Source organism: Dipodomys merriami, unplaced genomic scaffold (assembly GCF_024711535.1).
Source record: "Dipodomys merriami isolate MVZ:Mamm:240054 unplaced genomic scaffold, mDipMer1.0.p SCAF_129, whole genome shotgun sequence".
Lineage (NCBI taxonomy): Eukaryota > Metazoa > Chordata > Mammalia > Rodentia > Heteromyidae > Dipodomys > Dipodomys merriami.
This window is the reverse complement of record NW_027202593.1, coordinates 1,074,825-1,094,320: the sequence shown is the minus strand read 5'-3', so window position 1 is coordinate 1,094,320 and position 19,496 is coordinate 1,074,825. Positions and strand designations below refer to the sequence as shown.

The following is a 19,496-nucleotide window of genomic DNA, read 5'->3' as shown; positions in this document are numbered from 1 at the left end:
TTCCCAGCTCAGGGGTTTTGATCTTTACTAGGGGACAGCAAATTAAACATGAAGTCTTCCAGGCTGCAGACTATGATAGACATGAACCACACAAAGGCCATTTCTTGTCTCCTTCCATCCTGAATGAAGAACCCGATACTAAGTTAAAGTAAAAGGCACAGGAACTCCGAGGACATTTGTCTCACTATGGCCGACAGACGGGGACGCAGGCAAGGAGGAACGCACACGCAGGAGAGCGCGTCTCAACTGGAGACCACAGGGACACAGGGACAGAGGCAGGGTGGGCTGTGCGGAGGCGGTGGGGGCTCAGGTCAGGGGCTGGCCTCGCCTGGCGGATGGACGCGGCCATGCCGTGGGTGCCCAGCCCTCCCACTGTGGGAAGCTCTGCATGAGCATTAGCAGCAGGGAATCCAATAAAGCTGAAAATTACAGGGCACGCATATCCTGTTAACACCAACTCTTTATTTGCACTGTAGCTGTGAACCATTTAATTACATGGTTGCAGGGTGTGTGTGTGTGTTGGGGTGGGGGACCAGGCACCAGGCTGAGGCAGAATAATTAGCTGTGGAGATGCACTTGTTCGTCCTGGGGGATGAGCCAACATCGGCCTGCGATCAGAGCTTCTGTAGACAAAGGCATTGGCTTATCCTAATCTTCTGCACTGGGGTGAATCAGTCCCTGCTTACACACACACACACACACACACACACACACACACACACACACACACACACACACACACACACACACACACACACACGCCTGTCTGTGCTTACTATGTCCACATTACCTTGGTGTCACCGCCCATGGTCAGGGTGAAGCTTAGAGAATTCTCGCTGTAGCTGTCAATGTGGATGTCTGGCGGCGGGATCACTGGAGACAAGAAAAGAATTGAGAGGGAGAGAACGAAAACACGCGGCAAAAAGCGAGGAAGACAGGGCTTCCTCGTTTTCAACGGGACAAAGCGATCTTTCACTGGAGGAAGGAAGGCCGTGTCTCTGACCATGGCTAGCCGTCTCTCTCTCCCACCACCCATCATGGGGGTCCCTGAAGCCCAGACTGGGCCCGTCAGTGCTCGGTGAGCCCACAGCAACCTCAGCTCCAGCTCAGCCTGGCTCTGAAAGGGGCAGGGACCACCCTGGCTGTCATCTTCATGAGCTCTCACAACGCCCCGCGGTCTCAAGTCTCTCTACGAGGACGGCAATTCCCTGGGGTCCCCCCGGGCTGTAATCATGATAAGTTATAAATCAATAGGTGGCAGAATGGGAAGAAGATGGTCTCGGAGGCCTGGCAACCCTGAGGTTCCAACTCCTGTTTCCCGCCACTTCCCAACGGTGCAAACCAGAACGAGGAGCGAGCTGCTTGTCTTCACTGACCCTAGAGAGAAACAGTTCTACGCGTCACCCAGCTGGAAAGGCAAAGGCAAAGGGTGCGTGGCCAGTGCCTAACAAGCACCTCCTGTTCTCTTCTCTCCCCCTTGCCGATGAAGTTCCACTTGTGGTGATTTCAACAGTCAACAAGGATGAGGGCTCAAGCAGACGGCTTGGGGGCTGGGAGGGTCTGGCCAGGGGGAAGGCCCCTCTGTGCACCCAGCAAGCTCCACACTTGCCACCTTGAAGGTGTGCCTGCAGAGCGGATGGCGCCGAGCCTGGTATATTCCACAAGAAGGGTGCACAGGAGGAGAAGACACGCACTACCCCAACACGGACCCGAGTCCTAGACTCTTCACACACAAGGCCCTTCAGGAAACACAGATGTGCACAACACAATCAGAAGACCCAGAGACCTGTAAGATTCAGCAAAATCTAGGGGCATCTCTCCAGTAGGCAAGGGTGCCATACAATGACACTCTAGAATAGCCAGAAGAAAGGCCATGAGAAGTTCCAAGCAGCCAACGCGGAGCCAAAGAGCATTGGCGTTAGTGTTAAACCAACTTGCCTTAGAATCATAGTGACTGGGGCAAGTCGCAAGTCCCTCCAAGCCTGCTTCCTCAGCTACAAAACCAGGATACAAATACTCATAGGATTCACTTTTAACAAGAAGCACCAAGTTTAAGATACAAGATGATGATGGCTTTTCTCCTTGCCGCCACTGTGAACCTGGGGAACCCGGTGCCTCTGCCTGCTGCCTCTGTCCCTCAACTTTTCCCATCAGTATAGAGTCCCAGCTCACAGACAGCTCATGGCCATATCTTCTTACATGGCTGCCTTCTGTTATACACGACGAAACACATGTGAGGGAGCAAAACCTCAGAGAAGGTATGGAAAGCAGCAAACCACTGTGGCATCTGTATGTACCCGAGACTCGTGCCCACAAAACCCAAGGACACTTGAGCGCTGAAGCAACCTTAAATCTCTCTATTCTGATAATATTTTTTGGGGGGATGGTAAAGGAAAATGAGCATTTAGATAATCAGGAATGGGTATACCTAAATGAAATCAGGAAAAAAGCAACAGCATGCACTTAACAATTACAACATGATCACGTCAGAGCTGAGAATGGAGCTAATGGCAGCCACTCGCCACGGCTCACAGTCCACGAGGGGCTGTGATCTGACGACGCAGGCCCAGGAGCACCGCAGCTTCCTGGCTCTGCCTTATGTCTGTGCAAAGAAACAGAACAATTCTGGTTATGCACCACAGACCCACAGCCCTGACTTTTGAGGCATTTGTTTTCAAAGCAGGCTTTGTTTTGCAGCTCCATCTGCAGTTCTATGTGAAGAAGGATAAGTCAGTTTTCACTTAGTTTTATTAATAACAACGTGAACTTGGACATCAGTTTTTACTTCCTTTTATTAATAAAATGTTAACTTGGATGCCTTGAATGGAAGGTTGTTGTGATTTAGCTGGCTATCTTGGTCACAGGTAAGTAATTTATAAAGGTTGAAAAGCTTACGTTCTGTTTTTCTTTTCTTTCTTGTGTGTTTTGTTTGTTTGTTTTTGTTGAGGCGGAGACTGGGACTTGCTGGGTGAGGTCCTGCTGACTGAGCGCCAGCCCCTGGACATTCTGTAACTATGTGCAAACTAAACTACGTAAGTTGAGGGTGGGACGGGAGGTGCCGGTGGGAGGAACAAAGGAACGGGTGACGATCAAGAAGCCCTGGGCTCCCAGCCGGACTCACGAACCTGAAACCTCTTTGTGCAACGACTTAATAACAACAATTTGAAAAAAGACAAAAAAAAAAACCCTTGCATCCTAAGAAAAGGAAAAAAAAGCCAAGGAACGCTGCAAGTCTCTCCTTGAGGATATGGGCGGTGTGTTTTGACGCAGAGCGTGTATACACAAGAACAGTTAAGACCATAAAAACGCCGGAGTTTTAGTCTTCTCAACCCCAAACGCCAAGAGTCCCCCAGTGTGTGCCAGGACCCTGGCTCTAGCTGCTTCAATTCTCTCTCTCTATCTGGCCAACTGTTTCTGTAGTCTCCACTAGACACCAGGATTAGAGGGAGCAAAACAGGCCAGGCCAGCCCTGGGCCCGAGACGCAGGCAGCACCCGGGAACAGCCATCGACCTGGCAGGCAGGGAGGCCCGGAGGGAAGCGGTAGCAGGGTGGTGAGGAGCAGAGGCTCTGGAGTCACGCAGGTTGGGTTCCCGTGTCAGCTCTGCCCCTCGCTGACTGTGTGGCTAGGGGCGAGTGACGCATCCTTGTGTGAATTCCCGGGTGTTCGTGTAGGTGAGCCGGTGCCAGGGGCAGCGAGCACCGCAGCCACCGCAGATAACTGGCTGGTAACACTGGGGGAATTCCCCAGAGTTTTCTGTGCAATACCCACCCATGAGCCTGCGCAAGCCGCCTCCATCTGTATCAGTTTTACATGGCACCATGGCTTTGGAAACCCCTTGAATTCTAGAAGGAGGAATCCACCCAGAGTTCACCCTAAAGGACTTCCCATCTAAGGCTCCGTGGGATGCCCAGGAGCGTGCCCGCACTGGGAAGAAGGTGCAGCGTTTTCTAATCCGTGCTTCTCCTTTCCAGTCTGATCCAAGGTCATTTCCCAAGGGTTTCTATCTCCTCTAAATCTACAGATGTTGGAATCATTTACCTTTTCCTTTTATGGTGGTAATGGATTTAGAATCGCTCCAGTTTCCTATTCCACGACTAGTCACCGCAGACACCTTTTCAAACCAGAGTGTGAATTAGTATGAAATAAAGGCAATACACCATACAGCAAGAATTCTGAGGGAGGCACTCAAGGGGGAAGGGGATGAGAGAGGACATGGAGGGTGGAAAGAAAGAATGACAGCTATACAGAGCGCCCCAGGGTGCTTAGAGGCCCCAGCAACTGAAGTGAGAGGGGGAAGGGCAAGGCAGAGGAGCTTGGGAAACAGGGATTCTGTTCTAAGATTCTAGCACATCTACTGGTTGACAGACCGTGCAGTTCTTCGGAAGGGGAGAGGCATAGATGTGTCCAGACATGTGATCTGGAGAGAGTGAGAGGAGCAAAGGAAAGCAGGGGAGGGAGGGGGGAAGGGAGAGAGCAAAGGGTATGGGGGAAATGATCAGAGCAGGGGTCTCCAGAGGCTACGTTCACAACAAACACTTTTGCACAAAATCTATTTCCTTTCTGCTAAAGATAGGAATTCTACATGTCCTAAGAACCTTACAACATCCGTTTATAAATGATACATATCACAGATCTGTGTGGTCTTGCAGCTAGAGATAAGCAGAAGCTGGCAAGCTGGGGTCTGCGTTAGAAGCCGGGAGAGCTACATTCAAAAGTTGTTGGCTATCGGAGAGAATGAGATTTCCCCCTTTGGGGCAAGGAGCTGGAAATGCTGTGGAATGTTAAATACGCATCTCTTAAAAATAAGCAGATCCAGGTGCCAGTGGCTCACGCCTGTAATACTAGCTACTTAGGAGGCTGAGATCTGAGGATCATGGTTTGAAGCCAGTCCAGGCAAGAAACTCTGAGAATCTTATCTCCAATAAACGACTCAAAAATAAAAGCGAGAAGTGGCACTGTGCCTCAAAAAAAGCTCAAGGACAGCGGCCAGGCCCGGAGTTCAAGCCCCAGGACCAGCAAAAAATAAATTAAAATAAGCAGAGAGTTCTCTCATGAAATGGAGCTGTCTAAGTTCTAAAAGCTCCCGGGGGGCTAGATGAGAGAGGAACACTCACCCTGACGGTGTACAGCGTGCGGGGCAGTAAGTCCTTGATTTCTGCAGAGTTACTGCCAGCCCTCTGGGAGGCCCACATCTTAGAACCAGTCCTGCTGTATTCCACCTGAAGTGAAAAGGAAACAAAATAAAAGGTAAACCATAGTTCTGGGGTGTGGAATGTTCTAACAGAAGGTTCCTTATCCACAAAGCCGTACTAAGTCCCAGTCAGCACCCTGACCCCCTGCCAACTTCCGGAAAGTACTTACAATGTACTCACGGATGAAGCCGTGCGGGTGGACGGGAGGGGCCCAGTGGCAGACAATCACCCCCTCTGCTTCGCTGTGAACCGACAGCTGAAGGTTCCCAGGGGCATCCGGCACTAGAAAAGAGTCGACCTGGAAGTCAAGCCATCCTTGCCTACAGACCATAGGACGCTGCACACAAGAAGCCTACACTCAACACAAACCTGTTGGCACCGATAACGGAACGTAGTGAAGTTGCAAGACTTAAGACCTATGTTCAAAGATCAGTAGCATTCCTAGACATTACTGAGGTTAACCGAAATTGAGAAAGCGGTCCTAGGGACAATTGTTACAAAAAAAAAAAAAAAAAAAAAGAGACAGAAAAGTGAAAGGTAGAGATGAAAACTACACACATACAAATAAAAACAGCATAAAGCAAGGCAACATGGCGTGTACCTGCAGTGAAGGTACAAGAACATTCTCCCCACGGTGAGAATGTATGTTCAAGTGAAATCCTAGAAGCCCTGTAACGTGCGCACATGTAAGGCACACGAAGTGTGTCGGCAAACTCCTGAGCATCCCTGGGAAAACCAAGGTCATGAAAGCAAAGTTTCGCACTCACGTCCTTCCGGCGTCCTGAGGGTCACAAAGTCATTGGTGTTGTACGCCCTGCTGAGACACTGCACTTGGACCTTCACGTGGTAGGTAGTGTCTGGCTTCAGGACTTTCAGCACCGTGTTTGTCTTATTGCTGTGGGTCTCTAGAGTCTTCCAAATGCTCTCTCCAACCACCCTGGCCAAGGGAATGAAGGCACTGTCAGAGGGCACATCGCAGGGTGGCCGCGGGGGAAGCTATGTCACCCGTGCCACGGGACAGCTAACGGGCTCTGCGATGGCAGCTGGGGCGCAGAAAAGGCGGGACCCACCTATAGTAAACATTATATACGCAAGACGCAGATGGCATTTTCTTGGGCCGCGTCCAGGTCAAAGTTACATCCCCAGAGAAGTCGGCTGTCCACTGAAGATTCTGTACTTTGTACACGGTTAACTCATCTAGGGAGATCAAGGACATCAGCAACAGGTTGGAAACACGGCACGCCTAAAATGAGCATTTTGGTGGCCGGCAGGTACTGGCTGGAAGCGGGGCTGTGCTTCACTTTGCTTGATGCTCCAAGATTGAGCTCAAACACATTTCATTTCCAGATGGAGGAAAAGCGCACAGGGGCCCTAACCAGAAGTCCTCACAACAAATGAGCCCCAGAAGCCCCGCCCCGCCCTGCCCCACCCCACCCCATCAAGCCCCACCCCGCCCCGCCCCACCCGGCTCGGAGCAGACAGCAGTCTGGTCCCCGGTGCTCACCACTGCAGGCCTTCTCGTCGCTCTCGTCCAGGCAGTCCAGGAAGCCATCGCAGCGCTCCGACAGCACGAGGCAGGCCTCGCCGTCCTCACACCCGAACTCCTGGCTCGTGCAGGTCAACGCGCTGCGTGTGGCTGAAACACGAAGAACCAACTTAGCCGAACACTGGTGGCTCAGCCCTGTGATGCTGGCAACCCCGGAAGCTAAGATCTAAGATCCTGGTTTGAAGCCAGCCTGAGCCGGAAAGTCTGTGAGGTTCTTATCTCCAATGAACCACCAAAAGCATCCAAGTGAAGGTGTGGCTCAAGTGGGAGTGCACCAGCCCTGAGCAAAACAGCTCAGGGACAGTCCCAGGCCGAGTTCAAGCCCCTTCAGCACGCACGCGTGCACATGCGCACACACACCCTTCTTAGACTCAGAAGGGAAGAGAAGGCTACGTCGTATAAAAGTCTGGACCCAAGTCAACCCATGTTTAGGAGAAGCCATGCTTAGTTTGAATCGTTTGAACTAATTGACCACGACTCTGCTCTGCCTTCCCAGCAGAAGCGAGACGCGTGGAGGACATGCTCTTCCTGGCAGGAAGGGGCCGGCGTGAACGGCCCGCAGGCCCACTGTGGGCGGGCAGCGGGGGGCAGGTGCAGGGCAGATCCCACAACGCAGCCGACCCCATGAGAGCCGCGGCCGCCCTGGAGACGCAGTCGCGATGGGGCGATTGGCCCCCGGCCACCCTCCCAGAACACCAGGTCATCCTCTGAGGCATGAGGTGGCCTTGCAGTACAGCCAGGGACCGACGGGCGCCGGCTGGGTGAGGGGCAGGTGCAGAGGATCAGACATACAACGTCTGCTTTCCAACCTGCAGGTAGCCTGCTTCCTCCTGTGACTCACGAGTCACTCAGTGGCACACCTAAGGGACACTGCAGGCACCAGCCAGTTCACCAAAGCTGCCCCTCCATTACCAGGCGTGTGAGGGAGCTGGCACTGGCATCCCCGGCGCTGTGAGCTGCAGCTCTGGAGATGCACCGGACCCATGCACCCCCCCCCCATGCTCATTATCTCTGTGTGGTTTCTATCCTGCCAACTAGAGGTACCCTACGGGCTGAGACAGAACTTCTCAACAGGACACTGAAGGCGACATGAGGACCAATGCATTCTCACATCCGCCCAGAAGAATAAATGCACAGGCAGAGGGCAATAGCTATGCGGAGGAGACGGAGAATGTCATCATATTCAAGGTCTGTGTTATGAAATGGGAGGGCTGAGGATGGGGGTGGGAGGGGCTCGGGGAGAGCAATCAGAGGGGCTGATGATCCGGTGTGCGATGCTCAGGAACGGACGTGCTGAACTGCAACTCCTTCGTGCAACTACCCCAAGATAACGAGAACATCAGCTTGTAAAAATGATGTTCCAATACGCGTTTTCCAGAGTTTCAAACGTGTTCAGCAAACAACCTCATTGAGATGCTTTTCTTATTCCATTCAGAAAACCTTCTCATTGGTCACGCTCCCAGGACTTAACACCCAGTCAACTAATTTAATAAAGCCGATCTCAGCGTCCCAGCGTCCCTCGGGGCGCGGGGGTCACTGAAGCAAAGCCCTGGGGAAAAGCTCAGAGAAGCACACGGGCGGATGTGCTGGCACGCACGTCTGGGTCGGCTTCAGACCCACAGTGCAGCCCAGAGCCCCGGGGCCTTGAGTCTAAACCATCGGGGAGAGCCACCCGGAGGAGGAGGGGAGCACCACCCGGAGGAGGAGGGGAGCACCACCCGGAGGAGGAGGAGGGGAGCACCACCCGGAGGAGGAGGGGAGCACCACTGCGAGGGCCTGTGAGCACTCACGACAGTTGGCCTCGTCCTGGCCGCGCTCGCAGTCCTGGCGGCCATCGCAACGCTTCCAGTTGGGGATACACTTCTTTGGCTGGCGGCATTCAAACTCGAACCGGTCACATCGCCCATGCTGGGTGAAGGTGGAGGCTGTGGTGACATTGGCTGGAAAACAGGTGAGTTCTCAGTTCCGTGGCCACTCAGGCCCTGCGCTGGATTCTCTGGGTGAGGAGGGTGTGGTGCTCTGGGAGCACGGTGGAGGCCTGGAGACCGTGAGCTCACTGCATGCCGCACCTCGCCTTGCTCCTCAGAGCAAAGCCCAGCACGGTCGCTGCGAGCGGGAGAGGCGCCGCCCTGCCGCAGCGAAGGGCAGGCGCTCACTGGCAGGGCCTCGGGTCCACCGGCCTCCAGCAGCAGTGCTGCGCAGACCCTGAGCTGCCCGCCCTGAGCCACTAGATGGCAGTGCTCACCCTCCTTTTAGACGGGCAGGCCAGACAGCCATCATGCAAAGCAAAGCAAAAACAAAACAAGAAACTGGCCCTCCCTCCAGAGAGTTTAACACAGGAGTGTCCCCGCGCCGGGCCCGGCTGGCGCACGCAGACTCACCCACAGTGGGGCAGGCTTCCTCGTCCGAGCCGTCGGCACAGTCCCGGTACCCATCGCACACCCACGTGTCCATCACACAGGCCCCATGGCTGCAGCGGAAATAATTGGGCAGACAGGTGGAGGGCCCCGGCGTGGGGGAGGGCGGGACGTGCAGATCTGAGGGAGACACCAAGCCGGAAACATGTTGGGGGGCGGGGGGGAGAGGTGACTGAAGTTACCGCGTCCCCCATGGATCCTGCTGGGGACCTCCCCAGCCTGCGCTGGCTGTGGAGGCCGGGGACGGGGGACGGGGCCACCACACTGCAGCCTTGAAAGGGGCTTTGGCCATTTCCCGCGCATTGGCACACGTGCTGCGGGAAGCTGGCGATGGCCGACGGGGGGACCCTGGAAGCCCCGGTGCGGGCAAATGTCGCCCTAGTGAGCTCCTCACCACGACCCCACAGCCTGGTTTGCAGGTGCAGAAGCCAAAAGGGACATGGGAAGCCCGCACGCCCTGTCGGTGCCCTGGGGCCATCCCAGCCCGCGGCAGCTGTGCCTGGGTCCAAGCCGACCCGCCAGGCTGCACACCCCGCCGCAAACCCGCAGCACTGCCCAGCACGCTGGCAAGAGCAAGACTAGAATTCCCCCACAAACGACCCTGGGAATAACATGGCCACCAGCACTGCAAACGAGAAGGGGAGAGACAGAGGAACTCAGCGACTCCCCCCAAAGGACAAGCCCAGGACAGCAGGCGCTCCAGACACCACGGGAGTCCAGGCAGGCAGTGGAACGGTCCTGGGGGGCAGGCTGGGGCCAGCCCAGTCCCCCCTCGCCTCCACAGTCCCCCTCACCTCCACAGTCCCTCCCAACCAATCCCCCCTCACCTCCACAGTCCCGCTCGCCTCCACAGTCCCTCCTCACCTCCACAGTCCCCCTCACCTCCACAGTCCCCCTCACCTCCACAGTCCCGCTCGCCTCCACAGTCCCCCTCACCTCCACAGTCCCCCTCACCTCCACAGTCCCCCTCACCTCCACAGTCCCGCTCGTCCGACCAGTCCCCGCAGTCATCCTCGCGGTCGCACTTCCAGCGGTTGGGGATGCAGTGTCCGTTCTCGCAGCGGAACTGGAAGTAGCGGGAACAGCTGGGGGCCTCGGTGGGGTTTTCTGCGGAGATCAAGGACCACGTGAGCAAGGCCATACCACGACCATCAGCTCTGGGCCCACATCCAGGGCCACGTACGTGCCCTCCCCCTCCGGAGAGGGAAGTGGGAAGGAAAGAGGAAGGGAGCAGCCTCGCGACCCAAGCCCACAGATCCGCAGCCTCACCCCCCACCGTCCCCACAGATCCGCAGACCCACCTCCCCCACCATCCCCCCTCCCTGCCCTACATGTTGGTATCTTGCAAAATGATGACCTGAGTTCTAATGCTGACAGTTTACTAAAATATAGTAATATATAATCATAATCGTAATAATAATAACCCACGGTGATGCTTGGTTCTACAACTGTCAGGGGAAGAGGACGCTACAATGTTTAACGTGACGCCGTGCTGACTGCGGGAGGGAGAGGAGGCGGCCTCCGAGTCTCCTGGCACCCATGAGGGGCAGGGAGGGCTCCCCGTCTCCGCAGCTGGCCCAGGAGCTGCGGGGGGGTGAGGAGCCGTCCCGGGAGGGGCGGGGTGGACGGGGGCCGCGGCTCCCTACCGCAGTTGGCCTCGTCCGAGTAATCCCCGCAGTCGTCCATCCCGTCGCACTTCCAGATCAAACTGATGCACACGCCGTTCTGACACTGGAACCCGAATTCGTCACACACCTTGTGGAACTCGGGGTCTTGGGCTGCGTAAGGAAAAACATCCACAAAGCCCCGATTACTTCCACGCCGCAGAGGTGAGCGCGGGAGGCTAGAGGGGACCAGGTCCCGCCGAGCCGCTGCTGAGCAAAAGGACTTCAAGCCACGGCCACGGTTAGCGCAGTCCTACACAGCGCAGCGCTGCAAGGCGAATCCATCCCGCCCAGCTTTCCTGGCCAGGTGATGGCCTGAGCGGATCTCTCCCATATTCACAGCTTGGAGTCCTAACCGCAAGTTAGGGGGTCAGACTTAAGAACTGTCTGGGGGAGGCTGATGAGGGAGCTGCATGTGAGCCATGAGTTCAAGGTCAACCTGGACGACGTAACAAGACCCTCTACCTTTCTGAAAAACACGAGGAGCCGAACACCAGCTGCTCCCACCTGTAATACTAGCTAATCATGAGGCTGAGATCTGAGAATTGAGGTTCAAAGCCAGCCCCAGGAAGAAAAGTAGGAGACTCTTATCTCCAATGAGCCACCAAAATGCCAGAAGTGGAGCCGCAGCTCAAGTGGTACGGCGCCGGCCTTAAGTGAAAAGCTAAAGGAGAGCACTCGGGTAGTGGTGTGCACGCATGGGGGGGGTGGAGGGGAGGGGAGAGGAAAGAGAGAGAAGAAATTTAGACACAGACACATAAAGATACAGGGAGAAGGCAGCCAGGTCCAAGGCTTGGAGAAAACCGGCAGGGCTTGGACTTGGACTTGCATTTCCACGACTGTGAGACTCGCAAGCCTGTTGTTTAAGCCGCCCAGTTGGCCAGCTGCCTGGTCCAGCATGGTACTGAGGTCTCTCCGAGGGACACGGGCACTGTCTGGGAATGGGGTAACAAACCAAACACCTTCCTCTGGGGATTCTCAGTGCCAGGCAGCATGGTGCCAGGCAGGTCCGAGAGCTGTGGAGTGCAGTGGCAAGGCGGGGGGGGGGGGGGGGGGGTGGATCTCGCTGCTCAGGCCGGGCGGCGGGCTCAGGTCCCACGGGCCAGGATGGCGGTGTCCACCAGCTTCCAACAAAGCAGCCTGTCTTTTCTCTTTGCTTTCTGTCTTTTGCCTGTTGTTGTTGTTGTGTTTTTGGTACTGGGGACTGAACTCGGGCTCGAACATGACCATACTCCACAGTCCTTTTTGCTTGTAGTTTTTTGTTTTTCACAAAGAGTCTCCGACTAACCTTGGGCTAGCCTGGTTACTGTGGAGGTGGATTCCAGTGAACTCTCTTGCCCTGACCAGTCTATAAAGATGATCCTCCAGATCTCAGCTTCCTGGGTAGCTGGGATTATAGGCGTGGACCACCAACATTAAGCCAAAGCAGCGCTCCTTAAGAAAGCCAACTAACTTGGGACCCACAGATTCGTGAACTGGGCAAAGATGTTTAACACACACCATGGTCCACTCCAGGGCAGCCAAGCCTCTCTGACCATGAGTGACTCCCCTCCCCCAAGTCCCCTCCCCCCCTCTACGAGTGCCCTTCTCCCTAAGTGCCCCCCCACGCCTCCTGCCACTCACAGCACCCTGCGAAAGCGGGGTCCTCGTCCGAGCCGTCGCGGCACTGAATGACGCCATCACACACCATGGAGTGGAACAGGCACTGCTGACGGTTCTTGCACACGAAGTCCATGAAGCGGGTGCACAAGGGCTCTGGGGGGGGGGAGGGAAATGGGGGGAGGGGAATATGAGCTCCCGGGGCAGCAGCTCGCTCAGCAGCCCAGGGCGAACGCCCAGGTCAGACACAGTCAGGAGACAGTGCTGATGGCATCCTGGATGGAGTACTTGCTTTGTGCCCAGCCCAGAGCTAAGCACTGGGCAAGGTGCGTCCCCCCGCCCCCAAGGCAGCACAGTGAGTTTTTGCTGCCTCTGTTTATGGAATGAGCACGCACGTGGCCCCACCACGCATGGCTGATAAGGGAGACACCGAAGCTGAAGGCCAGAGCCAGCTGCCATCACCGGGCTGTGACGCCGTCGTCTCTCGGAGGGGCTGGCGCAAGGCACCGGGGCTCTGGAGTGAATCAGGGCCTCTCCTGTTCCTATGCTGAAGCCCCAGCCTCTAAAGTGACTGCAAGTGGAGATGGCTTCTGCTTAACATGGTTAACAAGGTGACTCCCGTCAGATGAAGTCATACGGGCACAGGACAGGCATCTGCACAAGTCGCTGGGCATGCATGCGGACAGGAAAGGCCACATGAGCACAAGGCAGGCCACGGCCTTCGGAGCTCTCTCTTGGGTCTCCAGCCCGACACCTCTTGGACCTGACCCTGCAGAGTTGAACCAGCCAGCCTCTAATCGGGCAGGCCAACTCCCTGCACCCTGCTGCTCATGTCTCTGGAAAACCCCAACAAAGGCAGAGAACAATGACTGGCAGCTCTTCAAGTGTCACCAGTAAGTGATGCTCCATTCAGTAAGTCAGCAAGAAACAAGAGCCACTGTGTTCAAATGCAGTGTCACTGGAAAGCACCAGGTAGGGGTAGAATCTTGTCCACTGCTGCCCTAAGCCAGCTCAGAACATGGAATGCATTTTAGAATTGCCTGGAACACTTCAGAAAAAAGATCTCCGAACCCTAGCCTGTGTTCAGGAGTAGGGAACCGTTTTTCTGCCTAGGGCTACCATTGCAACAGTCTGTGCCATCACTGCTAGGCCATACAAAAACACTGGACACAGGCAGGCGCTTGCTGGCAGCCCACAAGGAGCTTACAAGAAGCACACGTGTGCATCCTGTCATAGGCCAAATGATTCTGAGGGCCTTCACGGCCTGCAAGGCAGACCGGCCTCACCCCTCAATGATACCATGTCTGGAGGTGGTGTCCAGGCACCTGTGACTTCTAAAGCATCTCGGGTGATTTCAAGATACACTACGCTGAAAAGATCATCCTTGTGGGTCTAAAGAAAATGGGATAGGAATGGGTGCCTGGCCTAGAAATGCTTCCCAAGTGATATCCAGCAAGACCGAGAAACACAGAAGAAGTGGACTGGCAAAAACAAGTTGTTGATTCACAGAACACACAGAAGTGAAACAGGAACATCCCCCAGAGGGGAACTCACCCCACGATCCCCTGCTCCACCCCCGCTTCCCCCGCCCCCCCCATCTATAAGGCCAAGAAGGTAGTAAAGAAATCCAAGCACTGGGTCCAGGCTCCCACTGGGCCCTGCAAGCCCTGGGGGCTGGCGGTGGGGACAACTCACCACAGTGCTGCTCGTCCGAGCCATCCGAGCAGTCACGCAGACCGTCACAATGTTTGCTGGATGGGATGCAAGTTCCGTTCGGACAGTGGAAGCCATTGCACTTCTTCTCTGAAATTTAACCCAAGGATGGGGAAGAATGAAGCGGAGGAAACAGGCCAGCACTCGAGTATGTTTGGGCAGAACACCCACCTGTACCATCCCTAAAGAGACGGCACCCACGGCTAGTAAAATGACCAGTGTCTATATGCTGAGGTCCAGCAATTCCAAACGTAGAAATGTGTTCCACCTTCAACCCATATTGAATGGAAGAACAGGTATTCCATTGCAACACCTTGTAATAGATGCAAAACCACCAGCATCTCTGCCAGCAGAGGCTTGTTCCACAAATGGCACTGGATAGCTACACATGATTAAAGAAGGGCTCTGGGCATAGTTCTGTGCCAGAAATACAACTATGTGAATAACAACAACAACAGAAATGTGGAGAGTAACATGCACAGCATCTTATTGGTATAAAATAGGACAAGGGTTCATTTCTATTTGTCTATACAGTTGTGTCACTTAAAGACGGCAATACATTCTAAGAAATGAGTCGGTGGATCTTGTCACCATGTGAACATCGTGGTGAGCATTTATACTGATGAGGGTGGAATGCTGTGTGTCACTCAGGGGTTCCAAATGCAATCAACAGGCAGGAAGAACAGATGCATGAGGCTGCTACTGGCCTAACACAGCAGAGTCTTTTGGAGTGAACTTTTCATATGTTCCCTACTAATGATAAAAAGCACAGTAGAAGCATGGCACCAGTGGCTCATGTTTATAATCCTAGCTTCTTAGGAGGCTGAGATCTGACAATCAAGGTTTGAAGCTGGCCCAGAATATGTACATGTCTTTGTTTTACTTTTCTGAGTTTTCACTTTATTATTATAAATTATTCACAATATACTTTGTGTTTATGCCAGGACCGGGGCTTGAACTCAGGGTCTTTGCACCATCCCTGAGCTTTTTTTTGCTCAAGGCTAGCATTCTACCAATTTCAGCTTTTTTGATAGTTAATTGGGGTCGAGAGTCTCACAGACTTTCCTACTCAGGCTGGCGTTGAACTGTGATCCTCAGATCTCAGCCTCCTGGGTAGCTAGGATGACAGGTGAGAGCCACCGGACACCTGACGTGTGTTGTTCCGTGGTGGGGTGAAATGTTACACGGCTGCTGGAGAGTTAAGACTGGACGCCACGTCCTGATACACCACAGGGCAGGCAGCACGCCGCGGCGTGGGTGGGCTTGTTCGGCTCATCCGCCCCCTCTGCCGCAGCGGCAGACCCCACCGCGTGCGGAAGCTCCTGGGGGGCCAGGCACCGTGCGTACCGCAGTTGGCTGGGTCCTCATCAGAGCCGTCCTGGCAGTCCGCATCGCCGTCACACACCCAGCGCTGGGGGATGCAGTGCCCGTTGCGGCACTGGAAGTTGGAAGCCTCGCAGGTGTGGTACATAGCTGCCAACAGAGAGAGGACAGCGTCACGCCCGCCCTCCTCCTCCCCTCCAACTGCACGGGGGAGCGCCGAGCCTGAATGGCTGCGGCACCCGAGCGTAGAGTAGGCACCACAGTACTCCCCTTCCACAGCTGAAGGAAAGGCTGGGAGAGAGTAAGGAACTCACAGCAGGGCTGTCCTCGTCCAAAGCCTGGCCTCTTCCTACCACGCCTTGTGCATTATCCCTCACAGAAGCCCCTCACTCACCCAGCCATGGTGTGGGGTCCCCCAGCTTCACCTCCTGAGGCTGCCAGCTCGGGGCTCCCCTAAGCTCTGAAGGGCCGGGGCTTTATATAATGCTAAAGGAAACTCCCCATTCAAATGTGAAACATTTCAGGCCCCCAAACCATAACAGATTCACCCGAGGTTTCCAAGCAAGCAGGCCTCAGAGCACAGAATGATCTGCCTGGTCTTATGTATAAGGAAAAGCAGCGTCTACTGACCAATGACACATAACATCCACTACAACTACTTAGAAAAACAAACAAAGAAGCTAGAGGAGCTGTCACTGAAGAATGAACAGGCTCACTTGCACACGTGGGTTAAGGCCACCTGGAAGTCATTTCCTAACGTTCCTAACATCTCAGCTCAAGCGCCTAAATGTTCCTCAAACCCGACCAGCAGTACAAACACCTACTCCCTTGAAAACAGAGAGCTATGTGTCTGCCCACTGTGCATTGTGTACCACCTGCATGGAACCCTGCACACTAGTCCTGCCTTAGCCACAGGAGATAGTTATTATATTCTAAGAGGGTCCATGGATGCCTCAGACTTTGCCTAGTTCTGACCCTCTCCTCATACATACATGCAAACCTATAATGAATTTTTATCATGGATACAACAAGATGATGACGTCAATAGTCAACTAATACTAAACTACAACTATGGCTATAGGCCATGGCTAAGACCTGGAGGCTGAGATCTGAGGATTGAGGTTCAAAGTCAGCCCGAGTAGGAAAGTCTGTGAGACTCTGATCTCCAGAAAACCAGAGCTAGAACTGTGGTCTAAAGTGGTAGAGTGCTAGCCTTAAGCAAAAGAGCTCAGAGACAGCATCCAGGCTCTGAGTTCAAGCCCCGTAACCACCACCATCAACAACAACAAAAACTGTGAATGGGGTACTGGATGGGCCCCCCATTAATTTAACTGTGTGACTAGGCATCTTTGTAACAGAAGAACATAAAACAAACCACACTGGGTGGTTGAGAGCAAATGTAGCTTTTTATTCAATTGACTAGAAATGAACTGCTCAGAGGTTGGGGACATTGGCTCACAGTCCCTCCAGGACTGAATTTGGGCTTTTTTTTTTTTTTGTCAGAAGGACAGCAAATCTGATTCCTCGCACTATTTTAGAACAAGGAGTGATCCATTATTTGTGTCCCTGCATCTCTCAGAAGACCAAAGCAGTGTTGGGTAGCACATAAATAAATCTGCACATCCACTATCTCTGGCACTCAGAATCCAATAAACATCTGTAAACAAACATACCTTCTAACGTAGATAAGAGGAATAAATAAAGTATATTTCTTGAGTTTCTGCCATTACTTGGAATACTTTTGAGTATAGGTATCTGATAACATTAAAAGATATATATTCCTCACTAAAGCTTTCTCTGCTTTCATAACACCTAGAGTTACCTAAACTAATTAGCATACTAATCTTCTTCTTCTTATTCTGGCTATGCATTTCTTTTTTAATTGGAAACAATTTCAAAGCACTAGAATGGTGTCCAAATGATAATTCTGGGAGGCACATCCGAGATCTCCGGCTTCCATCCCAGACCGAGACCAGAAAGATCCATCACTTCACACAACCACACTCAAGTAGCCAAGATGGACCAGAATGCAGAACATATTGTCTTTCTTCTGGATTTTTTTGGGGGGATCCAGTTGTGGAGCCTGAACTCTGTCTGGGCCTGGGTGCTGTCCCTCAGCTCTTCAGCTCAAGGCTAACGCTCTACCACTTGAGCCACAGCGCCATTTCCGGCTTTTTTTCTTTTTGCTTATGTGGTGCTGAGGAGTCCAACCCAGGGCCTCATGCATGCAAGGTAAGAGCTCTACTACTGAGCCACCTTCCCAGCCCCCTTCTAGATTTTTCTAATTTAGAAGCTATGTGATTTTTGAGTGCAGGGTAAATCATCATGTTCAATAAATAGTTTTTTTTTTAAGCCAGCCCAGGCAGACAACTCTGCTGACTCTTTTTTTTTGGGGGGGGGGGGGGGTCCGGTCGTGGGGCCTGAACTCTGGGCCTGGGCACTGTCCCTCAGCTCATCAGCACAAGGTTAACACTCTACCATTTGAGCCACAGTGCCACTTCCGGCTTTTTTCTTTATGTAGTGCTGAGGAATCGAACCCAGGGCCTCAGGCATGCAAGGCAAGTGCTCTGCCACTGAGCCACCTTCCCAGCCCCAATAAATAGTTTTAAGATCATCAACATGGAAAGGGTTGATTTTTAATCCAAGCTGAAGTACTAAGGGAAGAAAAGAATTCTGGCTCTCTGATGGATTGGCCACAACTGCAGGAGTGGAAAGGCTCCTACAGCGAGTGGTCTGGAGAGGCAGCTCGAGTTTCTGATATAGGTCATTACATAAGCCCTGCCTAATTCTCAGACTTCAATCCTCCCGGAATCATCAACACCCACAAGAGCACAGGACCAAAGGCTTTCACCAAGCACTGGTGGGGGAAGAAAGCAATTTAACCTGTGGACTCCAACAAGGAAAGGTGCTAGGCACCAGTGGCTCACATCTGTATTCCTAGCTACTCAGCAGGCTGAAATCTGAGGATCACAGTTCAAAGCCAGCCTGGGAAGAAAACCTCAGCTGAACAGAGGAAGAGAAGGAGAAACCCATCTTTGCAAGAACAGACATTGGAACCAGGCTGCAGCTGAATGGCAAAACTCTAAACTTTCCCTGACGAGTCCTGGCAGAAGAAAACCAGAGATAAAAAGCCAGAGTCTGTATGACAGCCCGCCCACAGAACTGGAGCCGTGAATTCATTCTGGAAGACTAGTACTCGCTGCCGGTACACGAGTTGGACCAATGTGGTTGTGCTAACGAGATGTTCAATCATCCTGCAATCTACAGACTGAGCTGCCCACGGGTACCCTCCCCACTTATCACCCAATTATCCATCCGAACCCAGGCTTCCAGGCGGCATGCACGTGCACCCTGGGATCATGGCAGCTACTCTGCTGCTTTTCTTCACATTTAGAAAAGCACTTTCCAGAAGCTCTCCCAGAGCAGAGCTGCAGCCCTGGAGACTGCTCGAGAGCCTGGAGCATCTGCAGGATGCCAGAGATCACTGCAGGGGGTTTAGGACTGCAGACTGAACGGTGCCATCTAGAGACGGGCACAGAGGAATTACTTCTCACATGGGATTTGGGGTTCTTCCATTTCCTATTTCATGTTTTTGACAAATTATAATTATCTAGAAGTATAGGACTGAAGTGGTAAGTATTAAGTAGAATATTTGTTTTTATTCTTCCACAACCATCTTAACTTCCAATTCTACTTAATACCCTCCCCCCCGACACACGTACATACATACAACATGAGGTAAATGATCACCATGCACTCATTCATAAAAATAATGCGGTGAGCATGAATGAGCATGTCCCTTAACTTAGGCCATCTAGCATTCCCTGCTATTCATGGTGTTCCCAACTTTATTTTTGAATGAAATCTTACCTCAAGGAGGTATAAGCACAGTCCATGTTTTACTTATCTAGGTCAATCCTCAGATTTTTCCATCTGAATAAGATCACCTAGCTCATGTTATTCAGATAGTGAAACTCAAAAGGATGGTCTCTAGACCAAGAGTCAGTCTGTGAAGTATTTCTTCCTGGTCCAGAAGAACT

The 19,496-nt window shown here is 53.2% G+C and overlaps 1 protein-coding gene across 1 annotated transcript in view; it reads right to left on the bottom strand.

The window, feature by feature from the left end:
- The window catches only part of LOC138824438 (sortilin-related receptor), a 113,110-nt gene that overhangs the window by 13,975 nt on the left and 79,639 nt on the right, over positions 1 to 19,496 (bottom strand). The window contains exons 26-39 of the mRNA XM_070018290.1: positions 15,481 to 15,606; positions 14,116 to 14,223; positions 12,445 to 12,576; positions 10,804 to 10,935; positions 10,130 to 10,264; positions 9,122 to 9,277; positions 8,531 to 8,680; positions 6,699 to 6,830; positions 6,265 to 6,391; positions 5,962 to 6,131; positions 5,364 to 5,476; positions 5,117 to 5,221; positions 4,041 to 4,113; positions 791 to 873 (exon numbers count right to left, since the gene is read on the bottom strand). Coding sequence (XP_069874391.1) covers positions 791 to 873; positions 4,041 to 4,113; positions 5,117 to 5,221; positions 5,364 to 5,476; positions 5,962 to 6,131; positions 6,265 to 6,391; positions 6,699 to 6,830; positions 8,531 to 8,680; positions 9,122 to 9,277; positions 10,130 to 10,264; positions 10,804 to 10,935; positions 12,445 to 12,576; positions 14,116 to 14,223; positions 15,481 to 15,606 — 1,742 coding nt within the window. The remainder of the gene's footprint in view (positions 1 to 790; positions 874 to 4,040; positions 4,114 to 5,116; positions 5,222 to 5,363; positions 5,477 to 5,961; positions 6,132 to 6,264; positions 6,392 to 6,698; positions 6,831 to 8,530; positions 8,681 to 9,121; positions 9,278 to 10,129; positions 10,265 to 10,803; positions 10,936 to 12,444; positions 12,577 to 14,115; positions 14,224 to 15,480; positions 15,607 to 19,496) is intronic.